The sequence below is a fragment of the Dermacentor albipictus genome, chromosome 1 (assembly GCF_038994185.2).
Source record: "Dermacentor albipictus isolate Rhodes 1998 colony chromosome 1, USDA_Dalb.pri_finalv2, whole genome shotgun sequence".
Classification (NCBI taxonomy): Eukaryota; Metazoa; Arthropoda; class Arachnida; order Ixodida; family Ixodidae; genus Dermacentor; species Dermacentor albipictus.
This window is the reverse complement of record NC_091821.1, coordinates 435,111,564-435,137,072: the sequence shown is the minus strand read 5'-3', so window position 1 is coordinate 435,137,072 and position 25,509 is coordinate 435,111,564. Positions and strand designations below refer to the sequence as shown.

Here is a 25,509-nt window from a genome sequence, read left to right as displayed (position 1 = left end):
CGTCCGCGCGATATCGCGAGCTACGTGCCCGCGCGGAAAGGCGTGACGTGGCTGACGTAGCAAATTCGATGTGCGTGTCGCATTCAGCGCTCGCTCCAGCACCCCACGCGGCTGGGAACGCACAGTGTCGCACCCTACATAGGACAATGGGTTCCCTTAAGTGCTTTCTCATTAAAGCGCCGCGTTTGTCAGACAACAGTCGAGATACTTTGAGAGACCGATGCCAGAGGAAAAGAAGGGCAGGGGAAGCCTAGCTACCAACTGCACCTCCTGTCTTCTATTCCCTGTACGCTGAGTGTGCGGGGCTGCATGTATACTAAGATCGAGGAACAATACTACAAAGACTGCGTATACGCGCGCTTTCGCGCAGGTTCGGCGATACCGTAGATTCTCGTCGGACTCGCAGAACCTTGCCGCTGGCTCAACGTTTCACCTATGACTCAAAGTGTCGACAAATACCGTTTGCCTGACACTGGAATGGGAAGATGGATGGCGTGCTTTGCGTATACCCTTGCGCATATACCCTTGCGTATACCGTGGCACCGAATGGCCCGCGGTGAAACCCACGCATGCGTCCACATTTCATCGCACTCCTGATTGGTTGATTCCAGCGATACACCTTTCTCTCCATTGCCACGTGTGATGAAAGACGTAATGTACGCTATCGAGAGTGTGAATTTGGTTGTTATTGGTGATTCATAAGTATAGGCGAACAGCGCAGGAACCGAAGACGTGTGCCGAAAACACTTTTCTATGTGCCCACTCAGATGCGTCTTGTGTTCCTACTCATGCACGTCCAGCTATGCGATTAAGCACGTGAGCGAGAGAAAATGTTCAGGCAAGTTTCACTAGGAGCATCACGCGCGGCGCACGTAATAGCGCATCAATAGAAGAATGAAGCACGCGAAGAGAAGAGAGACAACAAGAAAAACAAAACACCTAGGCAGCGGGCACGCACTTCGTACTCCGAAGATTACTGAAAGAACGGGAAGCTACTCAATGCCATAAAACTGCATTGTGCGTTTCCTTATTGGAATGACAGGAGAAGAAGCAGGCTTTAGTTAACTGTACATGGTGGCGGCTTCTTCTAGCGGTATTAAAATGGAGGCAATTAAGAAGAGAAGAAAACAGTGCACAATGGTTAAAAAGAACTGAGAGCGAAGAGTAAACGTGGTCCTGGCGCTAGTCTGAGATATACACACGATCACAGAGCCAAAAACAGCAAGAACTGGCTTCGCAAGACGGCGATATATATTAAGTCTCAAAGAGCTGAAGAGGCATATAACGTTGCGATATGGTCAGTCATCTGCTGGCGCGTAGGTGATAATGATACCCTGATAAAATAAGAAAGCGCATCCAGATGAAAAAAAATATATGAAAACGGGCTGTACTACACACAATGGTTTCCAGTGCAGTGCGCCAATGTCGCACATCTGTCCGAACAGTTTCACTATCTGCTTGCTTTGAACCAGTCTCTGAAGGCGAACTAGACACCAAAAAGAAAAATTGGAGGACGCTTAAGCTTCGCCTTTAAGAGTGGAACGCGACAGCGTTCCCGTCGACCCGCCAAGGGGTATAAGACAATGCGCTACGGCACAGCGATCACTTACGATGCGCCCCGCATCGGACTTAGCGCCCACCTATCACGCGGTGAGCGTCGAGCAGCGCAGCGTTCGGCGCGGCAACGAAACGTGCGCCTGAGCGAACGGAACGAACCAAAGAACTCGGTGTCTCGGAGAGGAAATGATCTACGCCAGCCAAACGTCGTGATCGGCACGGGCAGAGAGATAGATAGATAGTAATCTTCGCCGGAAGCACGGCGAAGCGTCGTCAGGGGAGAGGGAGTCGGCACCGCGACGAGCCTGGCACCGGTCCCAATGCGCGCGCGGCGCGCCTCCTGTCGGGGCAGCGCCGTACATTGACAGGAGGGGGTCTTCTGTGTTTGCCGCAGGACGGCTCTGCGTGTGCGGAAAGCGCAGAAGAAATGCAGCGGAAACGCACTTCGCAACTCGTGTAATTGCGACTTCTGTAAGTTACATGGTCATAATTACCGATATACACCGCAGTATAACTTTCCACGGCTCTTTTCGAAGGCAACACCGCATTCACTAGAGGCGCGTTTGCACCGCTTGGAAGCATCGAACTCGTGGCTGAGTGGTAGCGTCTCCGTCTCACACTCCGGAGACCCTGGTTCGATTCCCACCGAGCCAATCTTGGAAGCTGCTTTTTATTTATGAAGCGCCTGCCGTGATTTATCGCTCACGGTCAACGCCGCAGACGCCGACACCCGACGCCGACGACACCGGCTTTTCTGCGACACGAGCTCCTTAACGCTATCGCGTTAAAATTATTCACTAAAGTCACCATGGTGTGTGTGTGTTGCGCTGGCTTCTTTTTCGTTTTATATTCTTTTACACTTCTTTAAGCTATTGATTTGCAACGTTGTTCCGTTCCTTGTCCCTGTCTTAGATCCATTTCTGCGGAAGGCCGACAGTAAGTACCGTAGTAGGCATCAAAACTAATTAATAATCAGCGAACGGGCACAACCCGAACGATAAGGAACACAACATCATAATTCTACGCCTTGTCCAAGTTCACTATGTCACAATTATGAAGACCTTACGAGCCTACAGCCTAGTAAAATTAATTTCCTAAAGGGCATTTAAGAGGCAAAATTCATAATAACGAAGTTCATCGCAGTAACTGCAACTCCAACTGAATTCTTTCGCTGTTTAAATCCTGCGGCACCGAAGAAAATTCCTCTTGCTGAAACGTGTGCGCTCTGAAATATAGCAGATAAGAAACGTGACTCTCACAGCTAGTATTTTCAAAGCAGGAGCCCACTCGCGTAACGGTACACATAAACAAGCCACGAATTCATGTACGAGCAACGTAGTGCGCAAAAAAGAAAAAAAAATATACATGAAGTGTGGAAAGAGAGATGGGACTGAGCGCAGATTATCAAGTGTTTATCGCACGTCACCACAGGAAGATATAGGCAATGCAGCCACGTGCGCCACCCGGAAGCGCACGAGACGCGTACAATAGAGACGTTTAGCTTGTACGCTAATCCGGTAAACGGGAGCGGTTTGGGCGGGTTACCGGATGGTCGGGGCGTAAACGTGAGCGGTGAAGCCGCCTGGTGTTGTAGAGCTCAACCAGACAAACGCATAGCTAAAACTGCAGTAACTCACCATATCCTGCTTCGCCACTCGTGCAAATTTTTGGCAGCGGCGTAATTGTGAACACGATTACGCCACTGTCGAATATTTACCCCAGCAGCTAAGCAGAATACAGTAATTAGCTCTGTGGTTGTGTGGTTGAGCTTTGCGCCACCAGCTGGCGCCACCGATCGGGCCGCTCGCCTTTACGCCCCCGCTAAACCGGAACACCGCCCGCGCTTTCCCGGATACCGGACGCGCTAAACGTCCCTAATCATTGGGCGCGTTAAGTTAAGGCGCTCGAGCGCGCTCTAGCCAGCAGAGCGCGCTCTTTTAAGCTTAACGGCTAAAAAGCGACTTCCGGTGCGTGATTGCGGAGCGCGCTCTACGCGCAGCATCCTGGAAACGGTGCGCGAAAGCGCGCGCCTGCTACGGCTTCCGGAAAAATGACGTGTTTCCTACTCTTTCAACCAATGCAAGTCGGTTCTCCTTGCCCACTCGTTCCTCTCGCCGCCGCGCTGCCGGGCGTCTGAAGCTGCTGTCAGACGAGATCGGCAACGTGTTGGCGCGCTTTGAGCTTGCATCGCATCGTAATCCGCTGCTGCTGCCTCCGTCGCCGCGCGTCAAGTTCTTCTACCTCAAGGACTGCAGAAGTACGGTCGGCGGGGCCATTTTCGAAAAGCGCGCGAAGTGCAATAGCGGATGCGGAAGCAACATAACATTCGCCAGAAAACAGTCGCACGCACCCGAAAACAGTCGGCGAAAATGGCCGTTAAGCTCCGAAGGCGTCGCACTCGAGCGCACTCGAGCGTGCTCCTTTGGAGTTCGGAGCGCGCTAACTTAACGCGCCCATTTTGTCACCATTGTAACACGAGATACTTCTGGAACACTTCTGGAACACAAGTTGTACTTCTGGAACACAAATTGCACTTATGCAACAGGAATGCTCGTACGTGACTGCCGTGGGATCGCAAGACCAGACCAATTGAGACAGCGACAGGCTTGCCACGCCATGCTACGGCGCGGTGTAATGCGCTTAGCCCAGTCCGAGACTTCCCGAGTCGCGCCGCATATAGTCAGCCGCGCGGCGAACCACAATGAAGACGTCGTGGCGTTGCACTAACGCTCACGTGGCGATGGTGACTCGTGGCGCCGTCGTTATGGTACGCACGGTAACAGTTGGCGTTCGTCGAGTCCTTCAGCTGCAGGACGCGATATATGTGCTACGACGCCTCGGTGGCGTGGTCAGAGCGCTTCAGGTCTCCGAGTAACACAACACGCAAGATTATGTGCTTTGCAGCCACTCGTAAGTACGTGAGACCCTTGCCGAGGCTTCGGCTGCCAGTTCATTCATACCCAACAATTGGTCACGACCCACAAGGACAGCCCCGTACCTCTGCTAGATATTGCTGTGATTCCTGAAGTAAGCCGGACTGAGCAACTATTTGCGACACAGCGCCGATAATTCCAATACGTCGGTATTGGTTGCATGTGCAGCTCAACTTTCGACTTTCTCTTCTTCTCCTCAATATATTTCTTCCACTTCCATTAGTGAAGGGTAACCAACCAGTCTCGGTCCTGGTCACCCACTGAAAATTTAATTTATCCTTTTCTCTTTCTCCCTATATCCTATGTCGCAGTTGATATCTGTGCTTGGGATGTATTTCAGCAGCACCACGACTTTAGAAGGACAGTTCTTTACGCGTTCGCCCATACGACGGTCTACGCTCGTCCGTGTAGTTTGAGGTGCACTATGTGTCTCCGAGCGTTTGTGTTTCGTCCACTCCGCATCCACGAGCATCCGGAGTCGCACGAAGGCGCCAAATTCTCAATTAAAATTGGCTAAACCAAACGTAATATGTTAATAACTCTTCATAACAAAACCCTGAACTTAGGACCAACCGCTTTTCGTGGGATGAGGGTCGCTGAGGTCGCAGGTCGAAATACTCAGTTTTCTTGCACACCTCATGCCCCCCCCCCCCCTCCTTGTTTCCCTGTACGCTTTTTTTTTTTCCGCCGTGTGAGGGCGTCCCGAAGATGAAGCACGCATCTCCAGGGTCAGCCCGCAGCACTCCGGGCAAAGCGATCGAGGTTCCAGCTGCTCGACTGAGTTTTTTTTTTTTTTAAACACACGTCGCGTTTGAACAGGACCATAGGGCGCACCGCCGGCGGAACGCACCCATGCAAGCCTGGGTCCGAAACGCGCCGCCGCCGCTGCCGCAGAAGCACGCGAGGCGTGACTCGAATGGTCGTCATCTCTCGGCGATTGCGATCTTCCAGAAACGATGGTTCTCGGGCGGAAATCATGCCCGTCTCGCGGAGAACGCCCTGCCCCGCGGCGGCATGCACTGCACACTGTCGGAAAAGACCCCCCGCCGTGCAAACGCTGGGCGCATCTTTTTCGGCCTCAGCTGCGTGACCGCGTAGTGATCGGCGAGGCAAAAAAAAAAAAAAATGGTGAGCGCTCGCCGCTTTGGCTGCGGACTTGTGGGTGCTTCCTGTTAACCGGAGGAAACCTACCGCGGACGGACGCGTCTTGAAGGCTGTAACGGGTTAGATAAATTGACAGACCATGGAGCTGGGTTAACAAAAAAGAAACAGAAAGAAAAGGGGGGGGGGGGAGAGCCTGCGCGTGCAACCTCTATTATCGTGACACGCGTCATGCTGTCTTTTTCTTTTTCGTAATGTGCGTGCACTGCTGTTAAGAGTACCGTTATATATACACCCTGCATCTCCCTTCTCTGCTCTTTCACCTGGCTTTGTTTTCTTCCTTTTTCTTCGCCGCTAGACCCCCTCGAGCAGCCTTTAAGTTCGCTTCCACCTCTCACAGTGCCGGTTTTCGCTAATTCACCTGCTGATTCGCCTTTCAGCTGACGCTCTTTGAGTTATGCGACCGCGGAGACCGCCATTGTTCCGAGGAGTCTGTATAGCTTTTTACAGGGTCATCCAGCATGCGCTGTGCGGTCCGCCTTTGCAGCTTGCAGTGGTAGCTGCACTCCTAAATGTTGGACCAGGCGAAATTAATCACGAGCTAATACTCAGTATATATACGGCATGCCACATCATTCACCAACGCTTTTTGCTAGAAGGGTCAGGCGCAAGGCTCCGGCAGCAAGAAATTTTAATATGGACACCGAATAAAAGAAGAAGGATGGGTGTAACGTTAAGGGATAAGAAAAGAGCAGATTGAGTGAGGGAACAAACGCGAGTTAATGACATCTTAGTTGAAATCAAGAAAAAGAAATGGGCATGGGCAGGACATGTAATGAGGAGGGAAGATAACCAATGGTCATTAAGGGTTACGGACTGGATTCCACGAGAATGGAAGCGTAGGAGGGGGCGGCAGAAAGTTAGGTGGGCGGATGAGATTAAGTTTGCAGAGACAACATGGCCACAATTAGCCCTTGACCGGGGTAGTTGGAGAAGTATGGGAGAGGCCTTTGTCCTGCAGTGGGCGTAGCCAGACTGATGATGATGATGATGGTGATGATGATGATGGTGATGATGATGATGATGAATGCTATAGTTAGAATTTTCTCCAACGTATCAGGGAAACAATCATATAGAAAGCCTTCAAATGGATCGCTCAGTAGGGTAGTCGTGTTAAGGTGTAACTTGTAAGGATAACAAGCAAGAAATACGCTCTAGGTATAACACCTCTGCCTCTTTCGCTCTCCTTTGTTTTGTTGTTTCGGTTTTGTTTTGTTTTTACACAGACTACCGTGCATTTGCCTATAGGACTGCATTTTGTTTAATACCACATTGTCTTTTCCAATGTATTTTGCATAGTTATGCAGAAGTGCGCGCTATATCTGCGGCAATTCCAGACCCAACAAAACGTAAACAGAGAGAAAAGGAACTCTTGTTTCCTCACATACACCTTTGAAAAAGTTTAATGTTGCGCATGAAATCGGTGACGTCGTTGGAATTATTTAAAAGAAAATTCAGGCACTTTGTAATCGTGATTAACGCATCTACCTGACAGCATTTCCTTCTGCTGCCATATTAGACTGACCTTTTTTTTATGCCGCTGTTTGTGCGTTTTTTGTAATGTACCTTCTCTTTTGGTTGCTTTGTTTTATTTTGTGTACTCTACCTGCATAGCAGACCCCATCCGCGGTAATTAAACCTTCGAACCTCTTTTTGGATATCTACAACACTGTATTATTACATTGACTATGGACTATGGACATGGACTATGTGCAGTACATTTGAATTTAAATCTAGCGATGGCGCCATCTGTCACTAAGGAGGCGAAATCACTTTGCACGCTATCGTCTCCAAGGCTGCAGTTCTGACCTCTTAGAACATGTGGCCAAGTTCTACCCAATTATAAGATCTCATTTTATGCTCCGGCAACGCCGCAGACTACGAGTGCAGCTAATGCAGGGCAAATAAAACGATCAAGTCGTAGGCTCTTAAAGGTGGCGTAAAACAAAATACCACCATGGCGCACATTTTTACCGCAAACTATAGCAAGGCGGTCCTTAGCCAGAAGGACCATTTATAACTGTCTTCCTAAGTGGCGCAGCGTTCACTGTATCAATCGCTCACCTCAATTGCTCTAGTGGCTTTTCTCGTAATCATTCATCGGCTTTCGTCCTCTGTATCCTGGTGCAGGCGTCCTCACAGGCCGAGCCCCCGTGGGAGGGCAAGGACCTCTCGCTGCCGGAGCCGCCGAGCGACCTTCCGCGCCTGATAGGCGTCGAGGTGGCCTGCGGCAAGCGACACATGCGCGTCCAGCTGCAGTTCAGCGCGCCCTTCCACGGCATCGTATTCTCCAAGGGGCACCACGGGCAGCCCGAGTGCGTCTACGTGGGGCCCCGCTCGGGCATCACGGCCGCGAACTTCGACGTCTTCTACGACCGATGCGGCACCAAGGTACGAAGTGCGAGGCACATCTACCGGGGCGTCAAAACGACTTGATACAAGAGCGGACGCACGGAAAACGTGGCCGCTTCTATACGTGACCGTTCTTGAGGAAAGGACGCTTATTTCTGCAGCCCATCTGGGAGCACGGCGCAGCGTCTTGGGGGAGGGGAGAGTGGGAGTTAAAGAAGAAGGTAGTGAAAGGGGGTGTGGGAAGCTCGTACGTTCGTGGGGTAGGCCGCAGAGACGGCAGGGACCCGCAAGGGCAGGAGTGGTCAGTTGTATGCACCTATCCCGCTCACCTCCACAAACAACACTATGATATGTAGTGCAGGAATGTGGGGGCGGGATGGGAACCGCAGGTCGTTGAGAGTGGCGGCAGGGAGGCTCTGTTCTCTGTAGGGAGTGGTGACCCTCTAACGTTCCTTTGGCAGGGCCGGATAGTCGCAGAGGGGATATTCGAGGGAGACCCTCGAATATTCGATGTTAGGTAGGCCTCCCTAGAACGCTGCTGTCTGTAGCTGCCGGCAGGAGGCGACACGAGTTTATGCTTGCGTCGTCGCGGCAGCAGCAGTTAGCATCCCCACAAACAAAGGCAAATTTGCAATTCTTCGTAAGAAACAGGGCAGTTAACTGCGGCAAGTGTTACACTGAACGACGCAGACTCCAAAATGCGATGCTTCTGCAAAATTTCAGCAGGAAAAGTGTAGCGGTAAGCGCAAAATATTCTTTTCGAACAGGTTAAGCGAGCTGCGCAGTAACCAGTACTTGAACACCGGATCGGATTGTTTATCTGTTTTTTTTTTTGCAAGCGTCTTTCGCGAAAAACGATATGTGCTCTTGCGTAGTTTCACGAACCCCTGCAATGTCCCGAGTCAGGCTCAGTATCGCTGTCGGTACAATGTCTGAAGGAAGACCATTACTGGCGGTAGTGCCGTTATGTGTCAAGATAGTCGCATATTTTTTATAAACGTCTTGGTGACGGGCGCCCACATAGATTTGTCAGCCTTCATTTCTTGCAGGAATTGTAAGCTTATACGTATATAGCTCTGTATTGTTATTCTGCTATGGAAGTACATAAATATAGAGGTAACTGTCATGTATGCAGCAAAGTTGTCATGTGAACACAAATTTTAGAAAAGCCGAATTGTAGCTCCGTTTGAGGCTGACAGCCCAGTCAGACGAAAGCCTTTCTTCCTCCTTCCGTTCTCTCTCTCTCTTTTTTATTGCTTACTTCACTGTGTTCGTTCCTTTTCTTCCTTCGTTTGACATCTCGAATAGAGAGCTTAAATGAGCTCGTAGGGTTATTACTATTATTATTATAGTCCTTAAACCGGCAGGCAAAGCTGTATCACTGCTCCTTTCAACTTTTAATTTCTCATCAGCCGACATACATCCTCTATATCTTGTTTTGTTATCAACCCAAATCTACGAAACCAAGCACGTCGTGTACAGCATCGCTCACTCACGGAAGATGTGGCGTTCAAACTCGTTGACTCCTTTCTTCTTGTAATATTTATTTCTTCTGATTATTGTTACTATTATGTGAAAACGAACAGCCGCCTCACCATTGCCAGGGTGACCAAACCTCCTTCTTTCATTTTCATTTCAATGAGCCAAATATATATATATATATATATATATATATGTAGTCCTTTCGTCGGCGCCACCTCGAATGGTGTTGTTCCCTTCCCTGCAGCCGGACCACCACGGCAGCTTCTACGAGAACACCATCGTGGTCCAATACGGCGTGGACATCATCGAAGCGTGGGACGAAGCCAAGCGGTTGCGCTGCGAATGGCACGACGCGTACGAGAAGTCGGCGCTGCGCACGCCTTCCATCCAGCTGGCCGACCTGGACGTCCAGGAGCTCAACTTCCAGGGCGACAGCGTCGGATGCTGGATGGAGATACAGGAAGGCGAGTGTATCCTTTTTTTTTCGTCGAGCCTAAACAGTCAGCGCACGTCAGCACTTCCCAAGTGTAGACATGACGCACCGCGCCTGGAGGCCAGCTAAATGCGCATTGCTATATACAAATGCCACTCTTATGGGAACTACAGACCTGTAGTCATTCTGTTATGAAGCTCACGGACTAGGAAATATATGAAAGTGTTCCGTAGTACGTGTGCTGTCTGTTGACTGTCAGTGAGCTTGCGTTCTCTCATTGTGGGTCGTGTATCGATTCGGAAAAAGAAAGAAAGACGATAAAAGATCCATGGGAAGGAAAACCAATCGAAACAACTGCATAACAATATGCAAAAAGACCGCCTGTTAACTATCTTAATAGAGATTTTTTTGTCTCTAAAAGCGATCTAATTACTGGAGTGGACTCCATATAGTACAAAATTAATCACATTGCTACCATAGAAATCACTACCTCCGGAGCTACACTACATCCTCGGAGCTCAAAAGTTCTCAAGAGAGATAACTCTAACCTTAGCATATCTGCTTGGAATCTTTTGACCAAGGCTGCACGTAAACAAAACAAAGGCTTCCGCACGATGATACTAGGTTTCTTGGTTAACTAAAGGCATTGCACTAAACAGGCCAGGATTTAAAATTACATTATCACTACATATGGATGTTCCAGCGATTAGGTTTTTGCAACTTCGAACACGGGCGGCCCATGGAAAGCACCGGCAAAGCAGCTAACGATACAGATAGCGATAAAGCATTGCCGACAACGACAGCATCGTTCGCACACTTCAGCAGGGAACGTTATCCCGTCGCTGCTTTACTTGAGTCACGAGGAAGGAAAACTGGATCCTGCCTCTTCACAGATGCAGCGAAATCCTTCCGTTCTTTCATGGTTCAACATGCAGCTGCAACTACAGTGCTTTCTGCGGTTCTCCCCGGAAGACCTGAAGCTGTACTATATGCTTGCTTTGAGCTTTACCTTTTCCTCACTAGCCACAAGTAGTGATGGTAGTGAAATAGTGTGGACTTGGACATGTTGAACACAAAGTCTTCCTTGGCGACTTGACATCGGCTTGGCGAGCGTGTGCTTCAGCTATCTACCTGGCCTATTGGTTAAAGCCCTGCGCTTTCGCGCCTCTATAGAGCGTAATAGCGAGTCTCAAACGGAATCAAGAGGTAGGTCTCAATGAGACAAGAAGCGAGAATTAGTCGCAGAGTATAGGCAAAACAAACTGCACGGACGTAATTAGCGGCGATATAGTAGAAAATTAACCACCATTGCTATCATAAAATTCACTACCTACGAAATCGGCCTATCTGGCTTCTTGGTCAAAAAACGAAACAGAGAGGCATGTTAATCAAAGTGGAGGCTAAACAAGACAACGTCCAGGTACATGCGCGCTAAAAGAAAAAAAAAAGCGATTGAAAGAATTTGACATGAATGAAAGAGCTGGGAGTCCATAAAAAAGAAGAGAAGTAAAATCTGACAATGAAATTGAAAATAATGCAAATAATGCAGAAAGGGCAATTATGCAGCATTGCATGACATATCATCTTTGTTGCCCCAATTTAAATGCATAAATGTACTACATGTATCATGTAGGTCGACCTTGTGTTCGTTCGCGTCGACTTTGGTAGACACCCCTTTTCTGTGAACCTGCGCGTTATGTAGTGCTCTGTTGTGTGGCTATAGTCTTAATGATATTGGACCTTCATCAAGATCCTAAAGTTGGCATCGTCATTTGCTGGACACAACTTTTTCTAAACAGCAACGACTATTTTTCTGTCCCATATTTCTGGCGGCCGCATCTGACAGGCTTTTATGGACGCTCCAAGTCGTCACGTGGTCATAACTGATGAGACATCTTGTTGCAGAAAATTCGCAGTGAAGACGAGATAGGGCGAAGGAAGCATGGCGCGCCATTCATGCTTAGCGAGTGCATTTTCGACGCGAGATTGAAACCGCAGCGATGCGAGCGCCTTCCGTTCTCGGATGTCACCACCTCAAGCACTAAATGTCTTTTTTCAGCTTGACCTGCCGTGACAACTGCTGGCCAAAAATTTGCCAGCGGCACACGTTTTGATCTTGATTTAGTTTTCGGGTTTTGCGTGCCAGAACCACGATATGATCACGAGGCACACTGCCCACTGTAGGAATCCGGACATTTCTACCACTTAGCCGGGGATCTTTGACATCTATAACGTGCACGGACGACGCGGCCGCCGCGGCCGAAATTTTATCCCGCGACCTCGTGCTTAGCAGCGCAACGCCATAGTGGCCTCTAATGTCGGTTAAGTTAAGTTAGCATCGGTTAAGTCTAACGGCGGCTAAGCACACATTTCCCATCACTTGTTGCCAAGGGGGTGTAAATTTAAAACTCCTTGCTTGTTGCTCTTTCGATGGGGGCAGGACTGCATACTCATGCCGACTTGCTCATGCCGCTGCGTGCGGACATTGTTGGGCAACTTGTTTCGTTGTGTTATTATGTCTTTACTGGAGCTAAAGACGGACCCTTTCGGTAATCGCATAAAGCTATAGTTTGTCAAGCTATACAGTTTTGCTATCAGCGCGTGCGTGAACTTCTTGCGCGTGTTAAATGTTATGCAAAACGTAGACGGGGCTCTCCGAAGGAAACTATACGTGCAGTAGAAAAGCGTGCACAGTTCTCTTTTCGTCTGCATTTGAACAATGGCTGGTTCCACCATTAATTGGGTAAATCTGCACTGCAGTGTGGTGCACTCCCAAACTTGGAAAATGGTCCCACGGGACAGTTTTGCACGTGTCTCGCATGTTTGGGAGCCATACACCGAATTCCTTTTAGAAACGCAGATTCATTCTGAAACACGCGTTAACGTTATTTTTTTTTTTCTTTGCATGCTAATCACGCATTTCAATGTGAACGGCAAAGTCACTGCCCGCAGGGTGACACAGATTCAAGTGCGGGCCATTCTCGTCCCACGGGAATGGAATTTAAAAGGACAGTGTATATATATGTGCAATACATGAATATCCGTGCATTAAGGGCATTCACACTGGCCAATTCTCCGGGGAACTGTGGATTGTGTACTGATATCGTGGTGGATTATATTAACATTATTCAATTCATTGCTTTATGGTGAGTGTGGCGAACTGGTATTATTCCACAGTTTTTTAATTATTAGTCTTTATTTCGTCATTACAGTTTCCGCGAATAAATATTTATAGGGAGTCTCGTTCAATCAGAAAGATTTATAATTCTAGTTTAACGATATTGCTTTTCCTTCCTTTGCGCATGTTATTTGTTATGCGGAGAAAACGATTACCGTTCCTCCATTGTGCACGTTATGAAGTAATTCGTTATATTTATATTGCGGCACTTGACACATTTTCATACTTAGCACTAAAATAAAATAAAATAAGAAGATCCATGAATGCTAAGTTTCTTTTTTGCTTTCGGAGAACGAGAGTACAGCAACCCGTGAAGGAGTTGTCAACAATGCATTGGTGCCCAGCAGCATGTTCCGGAAATAGAACTTGTGACGACAAGCGCGTTTGTTTCGCACAGCCTCGTCGCAGCTCAGTCGCATTTGCGTTCTGCTACTGAGCACGGCGCGTGCTCGTGTTACCAAGCCTTCGGCGAGACGTCAAGGAACCACCAGATGGTCAGAATTAACCAGCAGCCATGCTCAAACGCGTCTCTCATAGCTCATGACTGTTGAGTTACATTGGGACGTTCAAGGGTTACTGCTTAGTGTATATAGTGAAGTACATATTGCGAAAATATCTTTTCATTCATTTTTTTGTTCTTGCGGGAGAAAGCCTGATTAGTAGTGCAGCAAATGAAACCCCAATTTGACCCCCTCCCCCTTTTTCGTGTAATATTACGCCTGAACAATTCACGCCGGCAAGTCATTGTGGCTTCACTGATTTCAAAGCACTTTCTCGGTATTGCAGTGGTTCTGGCGCAATAAAAGTTATGGAAACTTGCTAGAAAGGGTCTTTCGTTACTTTAGAATTCAATAGAGTACTCGTTTACCAATAAATGACCAGCTATACAACCGAATACACGCACTCAATATCCATGGCGTTACGGCGATCTGATACCAAAACAAAAAAAGACGTCATCTTTCTTTTTCTTTCCGTCTGTTAAGGCTAACTAAGCGTCTTCTGACGGGAACAGAAGCCATTTCACAACTCCACCCGATACATTCACGTTTACAGTGTGTGTGTGTACGCACCCGCAGAACTCGGTGACTCAAAACGGGCTCTCCTCTCTCTCGCGCGCGCAGGCAAGGGTCCGTGGGCGAAGCAGGTGTCGAGCATCGTGCCGCTGGGCAGCCCGCTGACCATGGTGATCGCCATCAACGACCGCGACAAGCAGTTCGACATGCGCGTCAAGTCGTGCGTGGCGCACGACGGCCTGCGCGGCCCGATCCAGCTGACGGACGACCGCGGCTGCGTGCTGCGGCCCAAGATGCTCACGGCCTTCATGAAGGTGCGCGACTTCAGCGGCAAGGCGAGCGTGGTGGCCTTCTCGCACTTCTACGCCTTCAAGTTCCCCGACACCATCGAGGTGCAGATACAGTGCGTGGTCGAGATATGCCGACACGGGTGCCCCGACGACTGCCCCGCCCACGAGCAGCACCCGCCCCACGTGCGTGCTCTTCTCTGATTGATTGATTGATTGATTGATTGATTGATTGATTGATTGATTGATTGATTGATTGATTGGCGGTCCTTGATTTTGTACATACAAAACTCCCTGCCCACGTGTACAGCATGATTAATTAATTTATTTATTTATTAATTTATAGCCAACGCCCATTTACTACACGGGCCACTTCTGGACCACACGCGTGACTTGACTGTTTGGTTGATCTATCGATCGATTGTACTAGTTGGCTGATTAGTTGATTGAAAACACTCGCCGATTCGCACGGGTACCACTCCTTGTACGCGCATAGAAACGTGCATAGGCATTTCCAGCTAGTCCTCGGCGGGTTTTGATAGCGTTTATCTTACGGCCGGTCGCGCGCGTCTGCTCACAGGGAGGCGGTGGTGACCTGCCTCCACCGAATCACCTGGAGGAGCACCAGCGACCGCCCGAACGCCACCAACCGAGACCGCCGCATCACCAGCGGCCGCCCTACGCCGCCTCGTCGTCCCAGCATGACCAGACGCTGGAGAACGCGCCCTCGCAGCAGCAGCAGCAGCATCGCCACGATCCACAGCGGGAAGGGGTGGCCGCGGGCAGTTCCGTGCACGCGATCAAGCACCAGCCGCAGCCCCCACCTCAGCAACAGAGCAGCAGCGTCACCCAGCCCACGGTGCAGCGTCACACGGTTCCATTCGGTCTTCCCCTGCTGTCGGTCAACGTCCTGCCTGACCATTACTGTGAGCACTAAGCACTGCTTGGGAACCCTGAAACTATAGAGAAGCGATGGGCTCGTTGATAGAGGTCCTAGACGTGCGCCTTCTCCTCTTTCACGACATTTTGTTACCCCTTCACGGCACTTTGTTTTACGTAAGTGGTGTCCGCGATTAGCGATTGCACAGTGATTTTCTCCTCAACCCAATCAACCTAATAAAAAGATAGTGAGCTTCCTCAATGCAAGGAAGGCTATGTTAATACTTGCTCAGCTGTATTGGTTGTGGTTATGAAAAAAAAAGTGAAGTTCAAGCTCAAAGAAGGCCGATAAATGAGGGATATAGTGAAGCAGAGGAGAGAAGGCGTTGAGCATGGAACTATAGGTACACGTCCTGTTTTCTGGCTTACGACGGGGAAACGGGAATATCGAGTTTGAAAGGGTAAAAGGAGCGGTAAGGAGCAACACTGCAGGATAGGGGGATACAGAGCACGTGATAACGGTCTCAGAAGTCATTACATTTCGTCAACTGCAACAAGGAAGTCCACACATTATTACTAGCCTTTCTGTTAAGAGTAGATCGTTGCCACGCTTTTATGACAAGTTGATTGAGGTTATGTTGCTATTATTATTATTATTATTATTATTATTATTATTATTATTAGTAGTAGTAGTAGTAGTAGTAGTAGTAGTAGTAGTAGTAGTAGTATTTGTAAATCTGCCAGTGTTGCTACGTCAAATTCTTGACGGTCTCGTATAATTTACACTGTAGTTTCAATACGTTAGCATTAGGAGTGTTAAGGTGGAAAGAAGTGTATGTGCGGGAAGTTGGTCATGTGGTGGAGATAGAGAAGGAATGGGATAGCTTAGATGAGCTTGGTATGTATGTGGAACTCACCATCATCATCATTATCAGTCTTTTTTTTTATGCCCACTGCAGGACGAAGGCCTCTTCCAGCGATCTCGAGTTATCCCTGTCTTGCGCTAGCTGATTCCAACTTGCGCCTGCAGTTTTCCTAATTTCATCACCCCACCTTATCTTCTGCCGTCCTCGACTGAGCTCCACTTCCCTTGGCACCCATTCCGTAATTCTAATGGTCCACGGGTTAATTACCGTACGCATTAAATGGCCTGCCCAAGTGAATTTCTTTCTTTCTGAATGTCAACTGGAATATCAGCTATCCGGCTTTTTCTCTGATCCACACCATTCTCTTCCTGTGCCTTAACGTTACCCATAACTTATTTCGTTCCAAACTCTCTTTGCGCGGTCCTTAACTTGTTCTTCGGCTTATTTGTAAACCTCCAAGTTTCTGTCCCACATAATAGCACCGGTAGGATGCAATGATTGTACAATTTTCTTTTCAAACACAATGGTAAACTCCCAATCAGGATTTGGTTGTGCCTGCCGTTTGCACTTTCCCCATTTTTGTTCTTTTGTAAGTTTCCATCATATGATCAAGGTCCCCCGTGAGTGATTGACCTAGATAAAAATACTGCTATACGAACTCTAGAGGCTGAATGGCGATCATGAACTCTTGTTCCCTTAAGAAGGCTTGTGTTTTGCAGTCTTATCCATGTCCTATTTCACGCTCTTTAAATTTCACTTTATATTTTGTTCCCTTAAAAGGCTATTGAACATTACCTTTGTCTTGTGCATTCTAATATTTACCCCTACTCTTGCACTTTCTCGGTTAAGGTCCTCAATCATTTGTTGAAATTCCTCCCCAGTGCTGCTGAACAAAACAGTGTCATCTGCAAACCGAAGCTTGTTGAAATAGTAACCGATTGATCCTGACTCTAAGCACGAGCAAGTCTTTTTTATCTATAAATAAACGGCACTAAGCAGTACAGACCGGACAAATCAACTAAAGAGAGCCGTCTTTATCGCGTCGGCATGAGCTTGAACGAGATCATTTTCCCGAAAAGATGCGTTAGTGTCGAATGCATACGCTACACAGTGGAACAGCAGGCCCCGCGCAGTGAAAGTGTAAAATCTTGCTAACATCAATGCTAACACAGTTTTACCTAAAGATCATTGCGTTTTTACGTGCTAAACTTGAGTATACACCGTTTTCTCTCCGCACCTATTCACAGATCCACCGACGCCACCGGGAGTCCACACGGGCCAGTTCCACCCTCTCAATATCGCCTCCGGGAATCGGGCTCCTCCCCCGCATCTTTCGTACCCGCCCTTGGTCCCCCACCTACAAGTGATGCCCCGACGTCCTTCTTATGAAGAGGCGGACGAGCAGTTACTCCCGGAAGGCCCGCTCAAGGACGTCACCACGGACGCTCCTGAGTTTTCCACAACACCTTCACAGCACGAAATCGCTTCTGACACAAATAGCGGGAAGAAATTCGAATCCATCGCACAGAAACAGTCATCCAGGGATTTGGAGCTATCCACTGCCACCGCTCAGCCTGAAGACAACCCCACTATGCGACCCCTATATTATGAAGCTCCCAAGTCAGCAGGAGCCCAGCCGCCACGTTCCGAACAGGCTCCCACGACGACTAAGCCCGCGTTGCCGCATACGGAGGTCGAGTACGAAGACGACGATGAGACTTCGTCAGATACGCGGACCACAACGACATCGGCGACCCCAATGAGCACGAGTGACGGTTATTTTACGCCCACGCCTCGAGACACGTTCAACATGCCTCCACCTGTGCGTCCGTACCCGCAGACTCCGCCGCAGGAAGGGCCCGTGTCCGAGGGAAACAAAGTCGACGCGCCCGACCCTAGTTCGGCAAGGCCGGTGTTCTTCTCGTATTCGCCACCTTCCAGAGCCCCCGTCCACATCCCTGTGGAAATCGACGGCAACGTCTCCGAGGGCGGCAAATTCAGCGCCATCAGACCGCGGCCTCCGGCACCGGCTGGCCCGACCGGCGAGCAGTACCGACACCCGAGACCCCACTACCCGTACCCGATATCCAAGATCGGGCCGGGTGCAAGCAACCCTGACATCTTCCAGGAAAGGGTCGACACCGTTTCCGAAACTGCGTCAGAACCTCCTTCCACAGTGGCCCAGACCGAGACCACGCACGACGCGAACAAGTCCGAAACGCCGTCGACCACAACGTCGACGACGACGACGACAACCGCAGACCCGACGCACGTTTCCAAGGTTCCCATCCAGGCTTCCGTGACGCTCATGAGCGGACGCTTCCCGAATGGTCCGCGTTCGCTCAAGACTAAGCGCAACGCCGTCGGCTCGTCCGACCAGCTGGGCGTCCGCGGCTCGCTGAGAGTCATCGCGGGCGTCGACTTGGCCTTCCTGCCCAACGTGACCAGGGACAACGCCGCCATCTTCACCGGTCGCTACGAGGAGATCATCTACGGCGTCTGCCTCCCGGCTACGGGTCTTGCGGCCAGCGTGGGCGCCTTCGTGCTGCTCATCCTGTGCACCACGTGCATCGCGGCGTACCTCTACTACGTGCTGAGGACGTACGAGGCCAAGTCGAAGCAGTCGTTCGTACTCCGCAGGTTCCTCTCGACGTACAGAAACAGAAAGATGAAGCACTGAAAACTCTCCAGCTTCGCCCTAGGTTTACAACGGTGTTTTGTTTCAAAGCCCGCGGAACAATCTCAGGAAAGGAAACTTTGCGCCCATGGCGACGTTGCCGCTCGCGCTTTCGACTCTAGCATCGTGCACCGAAGGTTGTTTGTTGTGTGAAACTTTACGTGAGTGTGCACTGCTGAGGAATACGCGGATCGTGGACGGCTGAGTGTGTCGCTACGGATCGTGAGGTCGCAATCACGCCAACAGGACGCCATCTGTTGACAAATACATACGAACAGCGCGGCGACGTCGACCAAACAGCTAACGCCTAAGGCTCGTTTACTGACTCGTCTGTATACGAGCTCTAGTTTAGACCGCAGAATTGGAAGTTGATGAGGAAAGAACAAAAACGTTGCTGAGTGTGAAGGTATCGCGCGATGACTGAACACTGACGCTCGGCGGATGTGAAGTCTTGCTCACGCCTAAGTAAACGACTGGGCTCCGGTAGCGTCTGAATGGGCTTTCCCACCGAGCACATTGCCATCGTATACGCATCATCCCTTCTAGCGCAGGGTAGTCCGCCTTGTCCAGTGCGTCACTGTGTGTGCTTTAACTAGACTGCCGGCCGCAACGGTTCCTCGGAGCAAACTGCCCCAAGAAGCAGCACCTCCCGTACGTGACGAAGACGTGTGTGCGTGTGATTTTTGCAGCGAGGTGTGGCATTGTCTATTTATCTGTGTGTATACGTGAGGCGCGAGATGCTGCGTGTTTTGCTCCGTGCGATGCGAACTCAGCAGCACTCAGCTCTCAGTGCCTCGGTGTCCTTGTATGTGTTTGTGCGCGTGAAGTGATGTGAACAGAACTCCCATAAATGCCGCAATTAGAGGATGTTTTCACATCCGTGTGCTCCTCTCCGCGCTAATTGGGCGCAATCGACGTGTTTTTTTGTTAGAGATTCGCCGCTAACGACTGTGCGCACGTGGTGTAGAATGTGCCGGTGGCGTGATGTCACCAACTTTTTGCAAAATTGCCTCTAACACGACTGACCTACCAACCTATTTGTTTTGTTGCTGAACATTAAGTAGGGAAACAAATCACCCGAGTTCGCCGGTTGACTGTCGGAACAGTGCTCGCGAGAAGAAAAAAAGAAGAGTAACTAACTTGAAAGTGTGAAGATGTGGACGCGTGTAGCTAGTATATAGCCTCGTCTTGCTTGCGCGTGCTTTCATTGTGCGAATGACGCGCCTTCATGAGAGTGATGTATGTAAGACATGTGCAGAGCTGGACCACAGGAAGCAGATGTGAGCTCTTTCCTGCTACGACGGCAGCACTGGTTTTGCGAGCAGCCTAAGGCGCTCAAACTGAAATTCGGTGTTGTTTAGATTATATGGGAGCTTAGCACGTCACTGAAGGAAAGCTACACGTTCTGTAGTAAGAAAAAGGAAATGACAAGTTAAGCAGGTTGACTAAGTATGAGCTTTGTTTACTACCCTACGCGTAAGGAACGAAAGATTCGTCGTCGTGAAGCGCCGCAAGTGATGCTTATTATGACTGATGAACGTCACGTTCTATATCGCTGCGACAACTTGCTTTCCAATTATTTTTATACCAAAAGTATGAACCGGCTGAACCACATACCCGCCTCCATCACCGTGCAAATTGGTTCTGCTGGTCCTAAGTCTGCTCATGACAGTCCCTGCCTAATACAGCGTTACTTCGCAGTAGTCATCTTTGCTGATGTCATGTCACATGTAACTCAGTCATAGATGGTACCTTTCATAACGTTCTCTTGGACCTTGGTGGTGCTGGAATGCAGGCGCGGGGAACTAACGCGCTAAATTGGCCCATCAAAAAAGTGGATTCTCTCCCATTTTTGACCGCCTTCGTAAAATGCAAACCTTTCTCCGGTTGCCAACTAAACATTGTTTTATGGCACGTATCACGTGTCAACGGAAGTTCCTTAACCATGCGGCGCATTTTTTTCTAGAAGCCTCTATTGGGGTTCATGTTTCAATGATGCATGCAGTGGCTTACTCGAACAATCTTGCATTTACTCATTGCTGTGTCACCTGTGTATAAACGACCAAACTTCTGAAAAAGTTTTCTTCGCTTCATTTTTCTTGCGGGGGCGCTTCCCTCTGCAATAAAGCTCCTGAAACCTGGTCGCCGGAGATGGCTGGATTAGGGAGCAACATTCCGTAAGTGGAATTATTAGTGGCATGACTTTTAAAAAAAAAATGTGGATGCAGCATTAACAAAATAAGTGCTCGTGGGTGTTGTTCTCTGTAAAACAGTTGGGCAATGGTCCTTATCGCGAAGAAATCCGAGTGGCGGACGTTATGGGAACCTGCGTTTAACTGCATATTATTTGTGCTCTCCCTATTTCAAAAAAAGAGAAAAACCTCATACGCAGCAAAAAAAAAAGAGTGAAGGAAAACTGTACTGTAAGTTTGAAGCTTGCATTTTTTGTTCAAGAGGCTGTCATTTGATGGAACGACAGCGCTCAGCCTGAGAAAGTAGTAGCCGAGTCATTCAAGTGGCAACTTGCGCACCCGACTGAATGGCGGAGTGACATGTGCCTTAGTAAGTTGCCTCGCTAATATGCTGCACTGCTGCCATCATTGTGAGCCGCCCACCGTGCAGGCCGTCGCCCACGCCAGCCGATGGTGAAGTGCAACTCAGAAGCAAAGTTGCCCGACAAATACAAGGATATAGGGTGTCAAAAGAGACTAAAAAATGCGTTTTTATGTCGTTATATGTTCAAGGAGGAGAGCGTGGCATCGTGAGATGCAGGTTGTGTTTTGTGTTCGTGTAACAAATTTATGACGTTATTTATTTGGTGGTGTTGCTGTAAGCTGCTGAGGTATTCCACTCGCATAAATTGAAGCGCGAACAAATCGAAAACGATGCGCATGGTGTTTCCAGATTTGCTTGCTTCTGTAACATACTCCAAAACAAACACATCTGGGGCTACAACGTGCTTATAGGAAACATCGGCTACAGAGCGATTGCGCTTTGCACTAGAACAAAAAGCAGGCGTTCAGCTCAGTTCGCTTCGGTTCGCGTTTCAATTTATGGGGATGGCACGTCGAGAAAGATGCCACCTGTTCCTATGCCCAGTAGAAACTAATTTCACCCAACCAGCAGCCCTTACGTCTCTTTAGGGCCGGAACTGAATATTACCTATACCGATAATTTCCAGCAATATCACTCAATACGGGCTTATTGACTAAAGGAGTTTTCTTTCACTCCTTCACGTTGCTGTAACTAGAGTCGCCGAGGCCGGCGATGTGGGGCAGAAACGTCGTCAGCCATGTTCAATTCAGTCGACAGTGAGCGATTTTTCTCGCCGTCAAGACACAACCTCTTTCGCAATCGAGTGCAAATGAATGGATAAAGCAGCCCATAATGAGTAAAGAATGAATGTAATATAGAATAAGCTTTACTTCCGTGCATTCGGTTGGTTTGCTGCAACTTCATCAAGTGGTTCCCAGACCTGTTGGGGGTCGACTAGATTTTGTGAGTCCGTATTGGCTGATACAATGATTCCGTTCACGCGATCGCATTCCGCTGTCACAGTCCGCCAGCTTCTCGCCGACCGGCAAATTTTTGGTCACGACGTTGACGGCCCACTTATTCGACCATTGACGAAGGTGGGCGAAATGAATGGCATTGGAATCGAGTCGTTGCGTTGCTCCGGTCATGGACTCTCCAGGAACTGCATGAAGCGAGTTGAGCAGCTATGTAGCGGCGGAGTTCGTGCACTGAACGCAACTCCATGACTGGTCCTAAGCTGCGGGACAGGGTTGTAGTACTAGCGAGGTTACTGGCAGGGAACGGGTTGTGCGGCGCGCCTACATGTTGACGCACAGCGAGTCTGAAAAGTTTCCGGCGTTCTGGTGGATTCATGGCGTAACTTGAGAGGCGTGCACTGCCAGTGTAGCGTACATCTTATGCCAGCCATCTCTCGCCGTCTCCCCGTTTTGACTGTAAATTGGCCGTCACGCACGTGACTGTCACGTGTCTGGATGTGGCCAAATCAAGCTCCCAGCGCTGTTTTTTGTTTGTGTGTCGCTCTACCGATGACTGAGCGTGTGATTCGCTGTTTGTTTTCTTGTACTTTTTTGAATTCAAGAAGAATCATTAAATAAATACAGTTTCCTATCCTTTTTCGTTCCGTATACGTGTCCCATTCCCTCAGGACGACCATTTTGTGCCACGATGAGTTCTTTCGTGACACTGGGCAAACTTCCTGCGCCGTTCGTAAACTACACGTTAGTGTGAGTCGGGGTCGAAGACGAGAGGCGGACTCTTGGAACAGACAAAGAGGAGACGAAAATCTTTATGCAATATGTACATATAGCAGGTAATCGCACACAAGTAGCGGCACCGAAGAGCGCGTAAGACCGACGGGGTGGCTGGTGGCGACCCTATCCCTTAACTATGGGACGGTTATGCCTTAAATCTATTTGACTACTCATCGTCAGCAGAATCGAGGCGAGGCGGTTGCTGACGTCAACCACGTCGCCTTTCTCTTTCGTTGCGAGAGAAGTCCAAGCTACATACCACCAGTCTCCACAGCAAGAGGTCAGCATTTCTGTGGAATTTTGAAGGCTGTGAGTGGATACATCGTGGTGCTCTGTGCCTCTGGACTTCTCAGTTCGACCCACGCGAAGGGTTAAAGAGTTCGGCAGTTTCCTGGAACTTTACAAGTTGTCACCAGGACATGTACTTCAGAAGAACGATGGGGAGAGGGGGGCGAGCGCCGGCTACCTCGACGATAGGCACGCACTGTGACACAACTGCTTGTAAAGCTTTCGGTACACGTTAACCATAACATGGCACCCATTCTGTGCAAATATAGAATTGCTGCCACCTTTGCTTCTCTCAGGTTGGCGAGGAAACCTTGTGAGCCTTTTACTAACGCCTCTACACAGCCAAAAATGACAGTTCAGTAATTGCTATTGACTCATTCATTAACCACCACATTTGAACATTTTTACAGTGAAACAGTTAGCCTATTTGTGGTCGGCATTTTTTGTGTCAGTCCGGGAGCAGAACTTATCATCATCAACAATGGCTCATACTCACCCTAAGCAAGAAGACATGCAATGACTCATCCTCTCGTAATGCAGAGGCTGCAAGCGCTCAGCAAGTGAAGCGAACCGTACATGTATTCATTAGAACCACGCACGTAGCGTACAGAACAACATACACTTGAATAAAGAGCAAGCTCAAAACAAGCCTCTATCATCATCAGCAATGGCTCGTACCCCTGTAAGCAAGCAAAGATGCAATGACTCATAGACCCGTCGCAATAAAAAAAAATCATGAGCCACTCCACTCTGTTAAGGTGGATAACTACCGATGCTGTGTAGCACACGACAGAGGTGATGCAGAATTTGAACAAAGGTACGAACACATATATTGTCTCGATCGGTAGTCACAGTGACGGAAAGTCACTTTTAGTCATTTTTGTAGATCCACGTTCATTCCTGGGGTACATTCGTTATATACATTCTCGTTTTCATTTCGCGATATATTGATCGAAAGAATCTGAGGCCGAAATCACCGCACCGACTGCCATGGGGTCAGAGCCGTCGGCGCCTTCGCAGAGGGAGGTGCACTATGGGAACGACAGCATGATGAGCGGCAACGGAGCCAGCTGTGGAAGAAGACGATGACGACGAAAACGCGAGCAGTGGCACGAGCGCGTTCGCGCGGTTACGCGAAGGGGCGCCAACGAACCAGCTGTGGTATAGATGACGAACGTGTGAGCATCTCCATGCGAGCAGTAGCACGAGCCATTGCTGATAATCATAGTATTTGCTCAGGCAGATTTGTTGAAGGCACGAAAAATGCGCGGAACCCTAGCCATAAACAGCTTCGCTTTAAAATGCACCTAACCCTAGCTATAAACAGCTTCGCTGTAAAATGCAATGGCTCGTACCCTGTAAGATCCGTCGGACGATCTCGCCGCTGCCACCATTTCTAAGGGTTGAAGGTCGTAGAGAAGAACTCGAGAGGAACTAGGTGAACAGGGTTTATTTACCTTATTTACAGTTTAAACAAGACATACATCGACAGTCTAGCGTGGTTCCCAAATGGAGCCCGCAAGAGGAAGCATACAGCAAGCGAGCACACAGTTCACGAGTACATTTCGAGCACGACAACGAGCACACACTAGCAGCCGACAATCGCTGCTTATAAGCACTCCGTTCGACGTCATCGTTCGACGTCATCGCAGACTACACGCCTTATTGGAGGAGGACGGCTCACACACACGTGCCGCACAGGTTTCAGTGCTCTCTCGAGGGCAGACAACCTTTGCAGCGCAGTCGTCATGGTATCCACTGTCTTGCGTCCCCGTAGTCAGGTGGTCACGCCCGAACCCAGCCGGCGTCCCTGAATTCCAGAGCTGCCGTAGTCCGCAGTTCTCCAAAGGATATTCACGGTTGGTTAGCGCTGTCCTCGCTGTTTCTGTCAAGGGCGCCCCTCCCCCTCCCCCCCCCCCCCCGGGATCGATCGACGCACCTGCAGCGGGCTGAAATAGCTGCAGGCAGATCCTAACAACCCCTGTAAGCAAGAGGCTGAAAGCGCTCAGCAAAGTGAAGGGAACGATGTATACATTCATCGAAATCACTCGCACAATACACAGAACAGCATACGTTTGAATAAATAATAAGCTGAAAACAAGCATCCGAACCATCGA

The 25,509-nt window shown here is 49.2% G+C and overlaps 1 protein-coding gene across 2 annotated transcripts in view; it reads left to right on the top strand.

Annotated features, from left to right (window-relative positions):
- Nucleotides 1–22,923, top strand: part of LOC135908150 (uncharacterized) — a 171,365-nt gene extending 148,442 nt beyond the window's left edge. For both annotated transcript variants that reach the window (XM_065439907.1, XM_065439911.1), the window contains exons 3-7: nt 7,782–8,042; nt 9,730–9,949; nt 14,218–14,582; nt 14,977–15,322; nt 17,389–22,923. In XM_065439907.1, coding sequence (XP_065295979.1) covers nt 7,782–8,042; nt 9,730–9,949; nt 14,218–14,582; nt 14,977–15,322; nt 17,389–18,821 — 2,625 coding nt within the window. In that variant the 3' untranslated portion in view covers nt 18,822–22,923. The remainder of the gene's footprint in view (nt 1–7,781; nt 8,043–9,729; nt 9,950–14,217; nt 14,583–14,976; nt 15,323–17,388) is intronic.
- Nucleotides 22,924–25,509: the final 2,586 nt, after the last annotated feature.